At 35.8% G+C, this 12,581-nt stretch overlaps 1 protein-coding gene and 1 long non-coding RNA gene across 2 annotated transcripts; one reads left to right on the top strand and one right to left on the bottom strand.

Moving 5' to 3' along the window:
* Positions 1-221: 221 nt before the first annotated feature.
* Positions 222-7,292, top strand: LOC144434265 (synaptic vesicle membrane protein VAT-1 homolog). Its single transcript, XM_078122718.1, has 6 exons — positions 222-557; positions 3,568-3,775; positions 4,386-4,556; positions 5,400-5,489; positions 5,740-5,981; positions 6,923-7,292. The coding sequence occupies exons 1-6, from the start codon at positions 222-224 to the stop codon at positions 7,016-7,018; spliced, it is 1,143 nt and encodes a 380-aa protein (XP_077978844.1). The 3' UTR covers positions 7,019-7,292.
* A 2,631-nt stretch (positions 7,293-9,923) lies between these two features.
* Positions 9,924-12,106, bottom strand: LOC144433967 (uncharacterized). Its single transcript, XR_013480816.1, has 3 exons — positions 11,865-12,106; positions 11,085-11,169; positions 9,924-10,686 (listed from the first exon to the last, which is right to left on the bottom strand). It is a non-coding gene; the product is annotated as an uncharacterized LOC144433967 (long non-coding RNA).
* Between the last annotated feature and the right edge of the window lie 475 nt (positions 12,107-12,581).

Here is a 12,581-nt window from a genome sequence, read left to right on the forward strand (position 1 = left end):
GTATATGGAAGTACGGATTTTCTTTATAACGTCAAGTATCTTTATAACGTCAACTGTGGTTTAACTTTATATGTATCGAAAAATAAATGGCCAACCAATACCTGTGCAAGTCTAGACTGCATGTTGTAACCCCTGAGAGCCCGAGAAGACATCTGTTATAATATAAACTCAAAAGAGTTTCATGGCTGGGCAAAAAATGGCCAATGAACCTTTGTACAAGGATGCAAGGGTTAATAGCTTATCGTAACATCACCGATGAATACAATAAAAGATTACACTGTAACTACTGCAGTGTGACCACATCTAACAAAAGTATGTCTAAAACCATTGTGCTTACTGGGTTTAGTGGTTTTGATAAACTTCAAACACTCCAATATGAAATACCACAACCAAAGAAAGGTGAAGTGCTGGTTGAAGTTAAAGCATGTGGGCTAAATTTTGCAGAAATCTCAGCTCGTCAGGGACTGTATGTTCCGATGCCAAAACTTCCACTGGTTATGGGACTGGAGTGTGCTGGTGTGATCTCGAAACTTGGTGAAGGGGTGACAGAACTAACGGTAAAGTGTATATTATAATAGAAGAGATTTCAGTCAACAATTTTATCACAATACAATGTTTTGTAAATATATATTTCGTCAGTTTAGACAGCAACATTGTAATAATGGTGTCTATATACTTAATGGCATGGACTGGACCGGGCTGATTCTAGTTCACATACGTAATCTATCACGTGTCTGTACACATGTCTGTATTGTGGTCGATGCCCGTTTTTTCCAACGTGATTAGAACGCTTCAAGGGCGATAATGACTAGGTAATTCGGTCGAGTAATCAATCAATAGTTACAGACCTGTTTTCTCATCCCCGGACTCTACTCAATGTGCTCCCGTTATAGATAAATTGAACCTTGGTCACACATGTACAGTGTATGCATGTGAAAATGTTCTGTAACGAATGCAGAGTACATTAGCAGTACGCGTATAATAGTATTTGCAAGTGAACAAAATAAGCTTAGTTAAAATGCTAGCGACTTTATTTGAATGATAATCTGTTCTCCCTATGCTCACTTGCTTTACATTTAGAAATATTTATAATATTGGACGGGGTTCCAACCTGAAATTAGACTGCTAAATAGTGTACTGGAAAATATACGAATTATCAGTTTCTTTCTCGCTAAATGTACATTACTTTACCTTTTTTAGTCTAGTTCCATGACGGACAGTACACACACTTTTACAAACAAACAAACAAACAAACAAACAAACAAACAAACAAACAAAAAAGGGTGTATACTGTCCGTCATGGAACTAGACTAACTTTTTATGCCTTCAAAACTTCATCTTTCGATCATTGTTGTAGATAACAGTTAAACCTGACTGGCTTCGAGGTATTTTATAAATTACGTTGTCACTATAATAAAATAGCCTACTACTATGCTGCAATCGGGGCATTTGTTTCTCATCAAATGACCGAAGATACATACACTAAAAATTGATAAATTGCTTCTAAAAAGACATTGTATGTGTTAATTAGTGGTCAATATTATATCTATAGAGGTAGTGTAGTGGCAAGTTTAATCTTGAGCGAAAGCTTGGTTTCAAATTTGTTATGTTACCATGTTACATTGGTTAAACGATACTAGTTGTAGGCCTAACTCCATGCTGGAGGTATTATTTTTCGATCAGAAAATCACACTACATTAACTGAAAATTGTTAAAAATGTACGTGTTAATCAGTGGTCAGTATTATCCATAATCAGTACAGAAACAGGTTGAAATTGTGATCGCCGTCACGGTTGAGGGCGCTGATTTTTTGGGTCCGAACCCAATTTGATTCGATTTATTACGGCTAAAAATATGTTTACTCACAAGTGATGATGTAAAACTGTGCTGTTCACTGTGTACGGTATTACGAGTTAGTTATTGTATCTAACAAAACATTTTCAAAAATGTTCCAGATATATGCAGTTAGTGCAGATTCATCGTTTGTTACATGTTATCGGATGATTACAAAGTTATAAAGGAGCGCGCCAACAACGGCGAATAGTCTATGCAGATAAAGAAATCTACTCTCTTTAAAACATGATCTAGTCGACCTATTTCTGTTAACGTTGGTTTCCAAAACTTGTTAGATTTACTGTGTCGATTAGACTGACACCAGTCCCTTGTGATATTTTTAGTTTCATAATCTTCAAATATTTTCAATTTGTTATTCATTTTTTAGTAACGAAAAAATGTCCCCTACTTTGTTTTTTAATTTGTCCCAGTTACTAGTAGTCTCCCAAGGGTCATATGCAGTTACCCCACTGTTTTGCAATCACTAAGCCAGGTCATTATTTCACATAAAAAACACACTTGTGGGTTTTTTTTTTTAATTCTTCTTCAAATAAAGACTGAAAAAAACCCGAAAACTTTAGCAAGTCTAATGTTTACCTAATCATTACCTTGCCCTTTCTTGCCAAAGTATTTTACTCGTTGATGTAAGGGATTGGTATTTTCAAATTACCCCCCTCCCCTCCCGTCAACAATTCTTTATGATTTACACGAAATATCGTAATCAAAATTTGGAGACTCCTAAAAAGTCTACAGCGCCACCAAGCATGTTTTTATGGTTTCAGTTGGATATAAAAGTAGAAGTAATTTTTAATAAATTGTTGTTTAAATTTTAGCGAATTCGGGGCAATGAATTTTAATTAAAACTGTTTTTTAAGCCGAGAGATGTTTTACGGGGTAAACTTAAAATGGAACAAAGTTGTGTTCGTTGTAAGATTCTTTAAAGTTGTAGTATGATTCGTGTGAGGTTTTCTTTAAGGAAAACAACAATCTAATTATATGCAATAATACATGTCTCTTTGCGTCCACCTTCATTATCCACAGACTGTACATAATTATTCTGTATGTGTAACAGCACATCGAATGTATATAATTCTTAATTGTGTAGCTAGCCCTCATCGGAGAGTGAGGCTTTAGGGACAACTATTAAAAGGATCATATGGGAAGACAAAGAGCGAAGAACTCAGTAGTGCACCAAGTTTTACCACAAAGTTTACTATTTCAATAGAGGCCTACCATGTATGATTGTGTTGTCATTTGAAATATACAATAATGCACACATGAAACCGCAATTATATTTTAGTATAGCAAATTTTAAATAAAGTCTGTATCTAGACTGTGTTGTTCAGTCATACCAGGCTTCTTGTGTGCTGAGTGATAGCATGGCACAGATGTCGTATCCTATAGACTAAGATAGGTTCTACAACCGGTTACAATGTACTTTGTGGGCGTAAACTCTAGGAATATCACTGTGGCGGAAAATGTACACCTGACCAACAGAGGGCGTCTGTCCTAATTTTTTTACGAAGATTGCAAGTGCCAAGTATATATACACATAGAGCTACATCATGCTTAATACATTTATACTCTGTGATGTGCAAATCAACCATAGTATAGTAATACGATGGAAACCTGAGCGAATTTAGCCTAATTTACATATTAAAGAACGGAACATCTTTAATTTAGAACTTTGCTGTTGTTTTATCTAATTTTGTTGTGTCTTTTTTTTCATTATAGGTTGGAACGCGAGTAGCATGTCTTCATGAGTGGGGATTATGGTCAGAGTATGTAACATTACCAGCTGAGAACTGTTTTGCAATTCCTGATGAGATGACATTTGAAGAAGCAGCAGCTATTCCTGTTAATTACCTGACAGCATATCTAATGTTGTTTGATTTTGGTAATTTACGTCCTGGTAAAAGTGTCCTCATTCACATGGCAGCAGGTGAGTAACGGCCCTACTCCGATTCATTTACGTCCTGGTAAAAGTGTCCTCATTCACATGGCAGCAGGTGAGTAACGGCCCTACTCCGATTCATTTACGTCCTGGTAAAAGTGTCCTCATTCACATGGCAGCAGGTGAGTAACGGCCCTACTCCGATTTATTTACTACTGAACGTAAAAAAGTTATCGTTCATTAGAAACACTACCAAATAACTTATAAGAAACCGAGAGGGAAATTTGTACAGTGTGAAACGGTGTGCAACTTATTTGTCATGACAATTTGTATTGTATTTGTAAAATTGTTCCTGGTGGATATTTTTCCTTTCATATGTCATTTTCTGTATTCCAAATAAGTTACGGAGTTATCCGTATTCAGTATTCTACAATGGCTTGATTTTGATATCATATCGACCTAGCTCTTTCAAAAATGTGTACGGTGACCCCAGATATCTTTTCTTGAGTTTTACCGAGAAAGGGATTGAGATTTCTAAAAAAAAAAAAAGTAAAAAAAAAAAAAAGTTAAATTTTAAGATTTTTATATCCGCGGTGCACACTACCTTAGTAATCATATACCTAATGTTTATACACCTTTAATATACTATTCATTTCAGGTGGTGTTGGTTTTGCTGCAGCCCAGCTGTGTAAAACTGTACCTAAAGTTACAACATATGGAACGGCATCACAACACAAACATGACGCAATCAGAGAGAATGGAATAACCCATCCCATTGATTACAGAACGCAAGATTATAAACAAGAAATACTTAAAATTGACCCAAAAGGTTTGTTTACCTTAGGTTAATAAATCAGTTATCAGAATATACTTGGATATACATGTATATGTCATAACACTCACATGATGATCGAGGCATACAATATACTATACCCATTATATAGCAATGTTTGACCCGAAAGACACAGGTAGTTTAAAATGGGAATTACCGAAAACCACCTGTTGATTTCTTTGAACATAATAATATGTACTGTAAATCTGAAAAACCTTAGACTGGTACAGTCGTTACTCTCATGTACTTATTTATTTGTGATGTTTTCTTATCAGTTTGCTAATCTAAAAACAATGAAATCTCGCGAGACAGCGATATCTCGCATGATTGCGAAATATCGTTCATTCAGATGAAAACGCTGTTTCGCAATCATGCGAAGTCTCCCGAGATTTCATTTTTTAAATTTTTTACAAAGAAATTAATACATCAGAATGTCTATTTTATTGTAATACGTGGCCAATTTGAATATGATACCCATTTAGATATTGTTTCTTAGCAATGTGCAGGTGATCAAGTGTTTACTATCGTAACAGCTGTGAAAAAGATAAAGGTATCATTTCTCTCACCATCGCAAAAAATGTATACATTTATTTGTAATAGTTTGTGTTAGAGTATATTTGCGAAGCAAATTAATTTAATTTCTATCAGTATTTAATTATTTGAATAGATGAATGGATGAATGAATTGATCGATCGATTATGTATCGATCGATTGGCTTACAACCAATTTATATCATGTAAGGCCGTCAAAGAGAAATAAAACTTAGTTGATATACTACAAGTATGGAAAGAAATGACATGTTATAATTCATATGTTTATGTTTATGTTTCCCATCTACAGGTGTTGACATTGTACTTGATCCATTGAGTGGCAAAGACACGACGAAGGGATATCAATTACTTAAACCGATGGGCAAAATAATTACATACGGTAAATATACACATTTCAAGTTATAAATTGACAAAAGTTAGTTTTTGATTAACTTGTTATGGTTAATATAGTTGGTTGCCGATGGGCAATATTGTTGATCCAGATGGTCATCACTACTGGATAATCACTAATGGACGAGGGCGCTATAAAAGATATGGATGTCCTTCAAACGGTCTCTGTGGTATAGACTAATGAATTTCAACTTATGTTTTAGACTAGACTTTATCTAACATGTCTGTGATGTGTACAGGTGGTGCTAATTTTATAAATGGTGAACGTCTTCATTACTGGGCCATGTTCAAAAACTGGTGGAATATACCATCCTTTACTGGTATGAAGTTAATGGGTCATAACAAATCTATTAGTGGATTTCACGTCGCCAAGATGACCAATGAGTTTGAACTCCTTGCCAACGCTTTTGACACGTTGATGCAAATGTTCAAAGATGGACAAATTAAACCAAAGATTGATTCAGTGTTCACATTTGAAAAGGTAGGTATATGTGTAGAGTATAGTAGAGTAGAGTAGAGTAGAGTAAAGTAGAGTAGAGTAGAGTAGAGTAGAGTAGAGTAGAGTAGAGTGGAGTAGAGTAGAGTAGAGTAGAGTAGGGTAGGGTAGAGTAGAGTAGAGTAGAGTAGAGTAGAGTAGAGTAGAGTAGAGTAGAGTAGAGTAAAATAGAATAGAATAGAATAGAGTGGAGTAGAGTAGAATACAATACAATAGAATACAATACAATACAATACAATACAATACAATACAATACAATACAATACAATACAATACAATACAATACAATACAATACAATACAATACAATACAATACAATAGAATACAATAGAATACAATAGAATACAATAGAATAGAATACAATAGAATACAATAGAATAGAATGTGATATGTAATGCACAGGGGGGGGGGGGTTACTTAGCTGGGCAATGGTTACAGATGTACCTTAGTGGATTCAATTTAAAAGCTACAATGAATAAAAAAAACTAGAGATCAAAAGTTTATACTTCAGCCAGAAGCTAAGGGTCAAATGTTTACATTCTGCCAGAAAATAAGAGCTAAAGCCTCGGAGGAAATGGGGGGGGGGGGAATTAACAACTTGGAAACTACGTTGTCAAAATACGGGGTCAAAGTCGTACATGCATTCAAAGAGGGAGTCAAACCTCTACATAATGCTTAAATATAAAGTCAAAAGTCTACATGAGTCAAAAAGGGGGAGATTAAAACCGCGGACATGTGTAACCTTACTTTGTGAGTCCCCCCCCCCCCATGAATGTACAGTATAATACAATGTAATGTAATGTAATGTAATGTAATGAAACAGAATGAGCTAGACATACTTGTGAATTTTATTTGGTTTGTTCTTATCCATAATCATACAACTAGTGATAAATATATAATGTCGTTCTTTGGTTTTTAATTTACAGGTTGCTGATGCTATGAAGAAAATGTATGACAGAAAGAATGTTGGCAAAATTATCTTAGTTCCTGGAATGGTACAAGAAACTAAAACAGAACAATAAAGCTGGCGTTTGACCCAATATATGTAATAACAACAGCAACATGAGTACTAAAATTGTAACCAATACACACAACATACTTTTGATAAACTGAGAGCTTTCGACTGCAAACAGATAGTCTCGTTCACTCATGATAGAGGGCGCTGTTGATAAGTTGAGAGTTTTTGACTGCAAACCAAACAGTCAGTCTTGTTCACTCATGATAGATGGAGCTGTTTAACAACAGCAACATTTATACAACAATAGCAAAAAAAAACGAGGAACAAGTGTTACATTTTTGGACACACACGTATAAGAATAGGTCTTTATCAACACTTTTATTTTTGTGGCAAGTCAGTGTCGATATAAACAAAATGTTTGTTCTTTCTTGTTTGTTGAAATTCTGGAAGAAACTTTCGAATTGGGTGTCGATCCAACAACAGTTCGCCCTTCCTTGCAGTGTGTCTGTTAAATTGCTGGATGAAACGTATTGAATGTGAATGTGAATAGTGATTGTTTTATCAATACCAGTGGTAGTTCTATTCTGTAACTTTTAATAGAATATAGACGTGGGTGAATTTAATCGAATTTGTAGCGCCAAAATCCAATACATGTAATTGGTTTGAAGATTATAGAACGGTCTTTCAAATTGGTGTGTGACAGACGGTAACTTTGTAATCAGCATCCAAATGTACATAGACATTTTAAACACTCTCCATCGCAGCTGATACAATTTTAGGTTTCAATGTATTAAAGTAACTGCAGATCAAACACTATATCGTTCTCATTTCAGTGATAAATACATCTACCTGACTGTATTTAATTATCTTGTTTCCAAAATATATACTCATCCCGCTGTCATCTTCAAGAATAAATTGACAGTGAATGAGTCATTTGTGTAATTAATCATGAACGATTCATTTATGTTACATTTTGAGCATGTTAAGAAAATGCAAATTGCCGCCACCAATTTTAACTAATACAGTGATGATGATGATGATACTTGACAGTTTGTCTTGACATCCGGGTATCTTGCTGTATCATGAAAGTACGAGGTGTCTGTATGCACACTTCGTACATGCATGGAAGTGTCTGGTGGGTGATACTTCCATGGTACATTCCATCCTTACGCCGGCACCAACGACTGTTTTACCATATGGAGATCGGCATAGATAGATCATGGAGGTAGAAACTACCTCCATGGACAAACTACCTCCATGGACAGATGTACATAAACGTTAACTGCATACGAGAGACGTCATATGGAGTAAAACTGGTCATGGAATATAGACTTTATTTTGTCAAAGCCCTGAGTTTGGTGAGACATAAATACATGGTCACCTGTCCAAGGTCAAAACCAAAGTGCTCAAACCTCCGACACTTTGGTCGTCAAAATAAGTCAAGCAGGCATAGTAGATGAGCGTCCTGAGATTAAACAGTAGGTCTTGCATAATTATGAGCGTCTTGGAAGATGACGCGTACGTCTCTAGACATATGAGATGTTAATTATTGTCGTGACGTCTATGTGAACTACTGCAATAAAGGGTGTTTAGCGACATGTATAAACAGTTCCCGTCATGTCATCCCGATGGACAGTACAAGTAGCCAATGAGAGGATCGATGATGTCATCTTTTCAGTCAACTGGTCAGAGGTTACGCGCGTTTGTTCTTATATCCATTACTCCACGCCTAACTTCCTGTCTACATGGTCGAGCACTTCAATGGTCAATCGTACCCTACGGCGTGTATGGTTCGTGGCTTACGGGAGTTTTCGGCGTGGCTGAGCTTTTAAAATCAGGGTAAATATGGTACTCTTCTTTCTCAGTTTTAAATTTTGACTACATGCTGGATAAAAAAGAGCTGTCAATATAACTTTGTAAAGAATAAATTGCCAAACTGAACACCTCTCAACACAATGCTACTTGATTGGGACTCGAGACTACACTGTCACTAGTACACTGTCGATAGTCGTTCGTTCGTGCCCTTTTTGCTACATTTTATCTAAAACGAAAGTCGTCGCATTGCTCCGAACCGGGGGAATACTATAACCGATGTACTGATTATTTCGCAACATCACAGCAAGTGCCAGATAGGCATTCACAGTTTCCTATCAGTACGGGTGTATTCAGTGCTACGGAGCGAGGCGACGACTAGCACAGGCAAATGTGTATATTATCTTTTATAACTGGCTAAAACACGTAAGGTTGTGAACTAAGGAATAACATTCTGTATAAACAAAAAACGTGTTAAAGGGTAAGATTTCAATTGATTGTTATTAATGTAATTTGTTCTAAATTGATCGAAATATTTTTGTTGAGAATATAAATTCAAATGTGGGTAATATTGTGACTTGGAAATACTAAGAATCAATATTTATGCTGATAATTTGATAAAACAGTGATATGGTATTTGGTGAAAATAAGTATTTTGTACCCATTGAAACGATATTTCTTTAACATGTATTAGTGTGAAGAAATACTAATCAGCACACTTATTTGGTTGATGTTCAGGGGTTTCTTGTTTGTTGGCCGTGACTGACAATTAGTAACAAATCACCTGATTTGTTCCATCACATCAAAACTTTAATTTTATCTCATATGCAAGACTTTGCACGCACACCTATATTTTTGTTTTGTTTTGAAACAGTTTCCACAATTGTCCCGTGAAATTACTCAGCAGTGATTTGAATTGAAATCAATGTCTAATTTAAATTTCTGGTTCTCTCTTGTCAACAGATGAAAAATTACACGTTTGTACAAGATGAAAGTCTTCCTCTACATAAAGTCAAATGTGAAGATATTGACTGACATGCTGAAAACTATTTATAGCAGGACTCAGGACCATTGCAAACAAGTGAAGTTTAATACATGTTACAAAGTGTAAACTGAAGCAGATGATATATTTTATGTATTTATATATTTTATTAGCCACATATATATATTACATATTCATTTTTATTTATTTTCTCCATGTTAAATAAAGTATTGAAAATACAACTGCAGAGAGTTGTTGTTATCTTTCACATTACATCATTTTACGTTTCTCCAAAGCTTGACAGTTCATGGCCCCCATGAAGTGTTTAACTTATAAATGAGCCATAAGAGTCTTCTCAAAAACAAGTCAAGTTTGAATGAATCATCAACCAGATACTACTTCAATAGAACAGATAAGCCAATCATTGAGGAACATGTTTGGTATGGTAATATCACAACTAAACTGTCATTGTTACATGAAATAGATTGCACTAATCCTGGTATATGTTACAAGGACATAGTCAAGATCAACCTAGTAAATAGTCCAAGCTAGAAGTAGACAAAAAGAAGAGATTGAATTTTGTGTTACAAACCACCAAATATGTACAGGAGCTTGATAATGTTCTTTCCTGGAGAAGATTTATGAAGTGAGTTGAAAAACAGACTGTCCTTTTGTAAATGTATCCATATGGGACTGTTGTGCTCACAGCTACTTAAATTTTATATTGAAGGTTTATTTCTACTATCTCAATAGTGAGAAGGTCATCGACTTCCTCGTACAATTCAATGTGTTTTTCTTTTTTCGCCTATTTTGTTTCAACAAGTTTCTTGTTTACTTCTAATCTGTATTCATCAATAGCAGTTAGATCATGAGGGTTGTCGACTTCCGGATGTAAATCCATCTATACACTTGTGGGACAGTCACAGAGAGCCTGATAGCTATAAAAACAAAACGAAAGAAAAACATTTGTATGGGGTCATAATAAAATATAACCATGCATACACAGCAGATAAATTAACTAGAATAAATTTATAGAAATAACTAAGATGATACACATTACAAAATGACATTAATCAAAGTAAAATTCTGTTAACTTTGGAACTCGGGCAAATCTGGTAACATAATGTGCTGGGTATGATGGTTATCAGAGTACTATCAACCATATCTGTTGTTGTTGTTGTTGTTGTTACTACTATTAAAATTATCACATCTTGGATTACATTTTGTTTTATGGCCTGTTTTCAAGTGCATGTTTACTATGTCAGATCATAAGCAAGTGACACAAAGTAATAATAAGATATTGCAGTACGTGATATCGGGAATATGTCTCACATACCCTCTTACACTAGTCTCAATTTTGATATCTCCTGGCTCGATTTGCTTTGGCTCTGTGGATGGTGCTAACAAGACTGACGATGATGCTGTCGGACGAAAAAAAATTCATTAGTACTCTATCGACCAATATTGAAAGCAGCTGGCAAAAATTGACACAAATAATTTATCTGTAACAGTTACATTACCTACCAAGTGCCAACATATGATTACATTTACGATTGTATACACATGCTTTGCATACGATGTACGTCTACGTCTACGCGCCTAATCCATTTACTCACGCATATATCAGACGATCGATCGACAATGAAGCTTTCATCCACTATCACGCATGTAAATAAGGCTTACGTTACCGTGATTACGTTTTCCAGAAATTCGTTTTAGAACTCAGATAGCTATTCCCTCACCAAAACAAATCTACTCCAAGAAAGTCAACAGGCGCTAGGCTGACAGTGACAAACAACGTGTCACACATAGTACACAGTGTTGAATACGTGGACACTCTCGCTCTGATCACCGAGAATTTACACTGCTCCCGAAAAAACGCGCCCCATCGCGCCCCATTGCCCGACAAAAAAATATGACCCCTCGTTGTAAAGCTTGGAAAATCCTCTTTCAGACTGACTACAGCGATATATGCAAAGGAAAACCTCTAAAAATACATTTAGTCTTACATATGTACCCATGAACTTAGCACGGACTTTTGAGCAAAATCTGACCTCGCTGCCAGACCGATCAATAGGTCAAAAAGGGATGATAACTCGTACGAGCTCGTACTTACCGCTTTCAGCAGTTGCCATCTTTCTTCGTACGTCGTATATAGTGGCACGTGTGGCATGTTTACATCCGAAAACTACCGAATCTTTTAAACAAAGGGCGAAACTTCTGCCGACAAGTTCCGAAGACTTGGGGAAGAATGGCGGTGAGCCGTGCTCATGAATATTCATGATATTTCGTGACGCTGAAAGATTCCAGTTCACTGAATGGTCGAGCGTGTGGCAGTGAACTGTCCATCGGGATGACATGACGGGAACTGATAAACAGCGGCATGAAAGCGTATCACACAGACGTAAGGAAGAAATAGAGCCACGTACACACAACAGAGCTAGAGTAAGCTCATAGTCATACTAGTATGATGAAAACGATGGAGCAGAGATCGTAAAGAGTACATTACATCAAAACTATTAAAATCAGTATCAGCACACGGAGAAATATTACATACTAGTAATAGTTTGTCGGAAATTTCAGCCGCTATATTTTATTCAAATATTACACACATCTTTACGCATTAATTTCTTGAAAAACGTTTCGTAGTCCTCGGACAACCACAAAGATGCAAACTCTCTCAGAACGACGAATTAAAAACTACGATACACAGAAAGCGTATAAAGGTAAATATAGGAAACCTAGCCGTATTCCTACATTAGATTACAATCACATTGGTAGGTATATTTTCACCAAATAGACGTGTCCAACATCTATGCCTGATTCTATACTG

The sequence above is a fragment of the Glandiceps talaboti genome, chromosome 4 (assembly GCF_964340395.1).
Source record: "Glandiceps talaboti chromosome 4, keGlaTala1.1, whole genome shotgun sequence".
Classification (NCBI taxonomy): Eukaryota; Metazoa; Hemichordata; class Enteropneusta; family Spengelidae; genus Glandiceps; species Glandiceps talaboti.

Coding starts and splice junctions, on each gene's coding strand:
- LOC144434265 (XM_078122718.1), top strand. CDS start 222: ATGCAAGGGTTAATAGCTTATCGTAACATCACCGATGAATACAATAAA. Junction 3,776..4,385: donor CCTCATTCACATGGCAGCAG/GTGAGTAACGGC, acceptor TATTCATTTCAG/GTGGTGTTGGTTTTGCTGCA. Junction 4,557..5,399: donor ACTTAAAATTGACCCAAAAG/GTTTGTTTACCT, acceptor TCCCATCTACAG/GTGTTGACATTGTACTTGAT.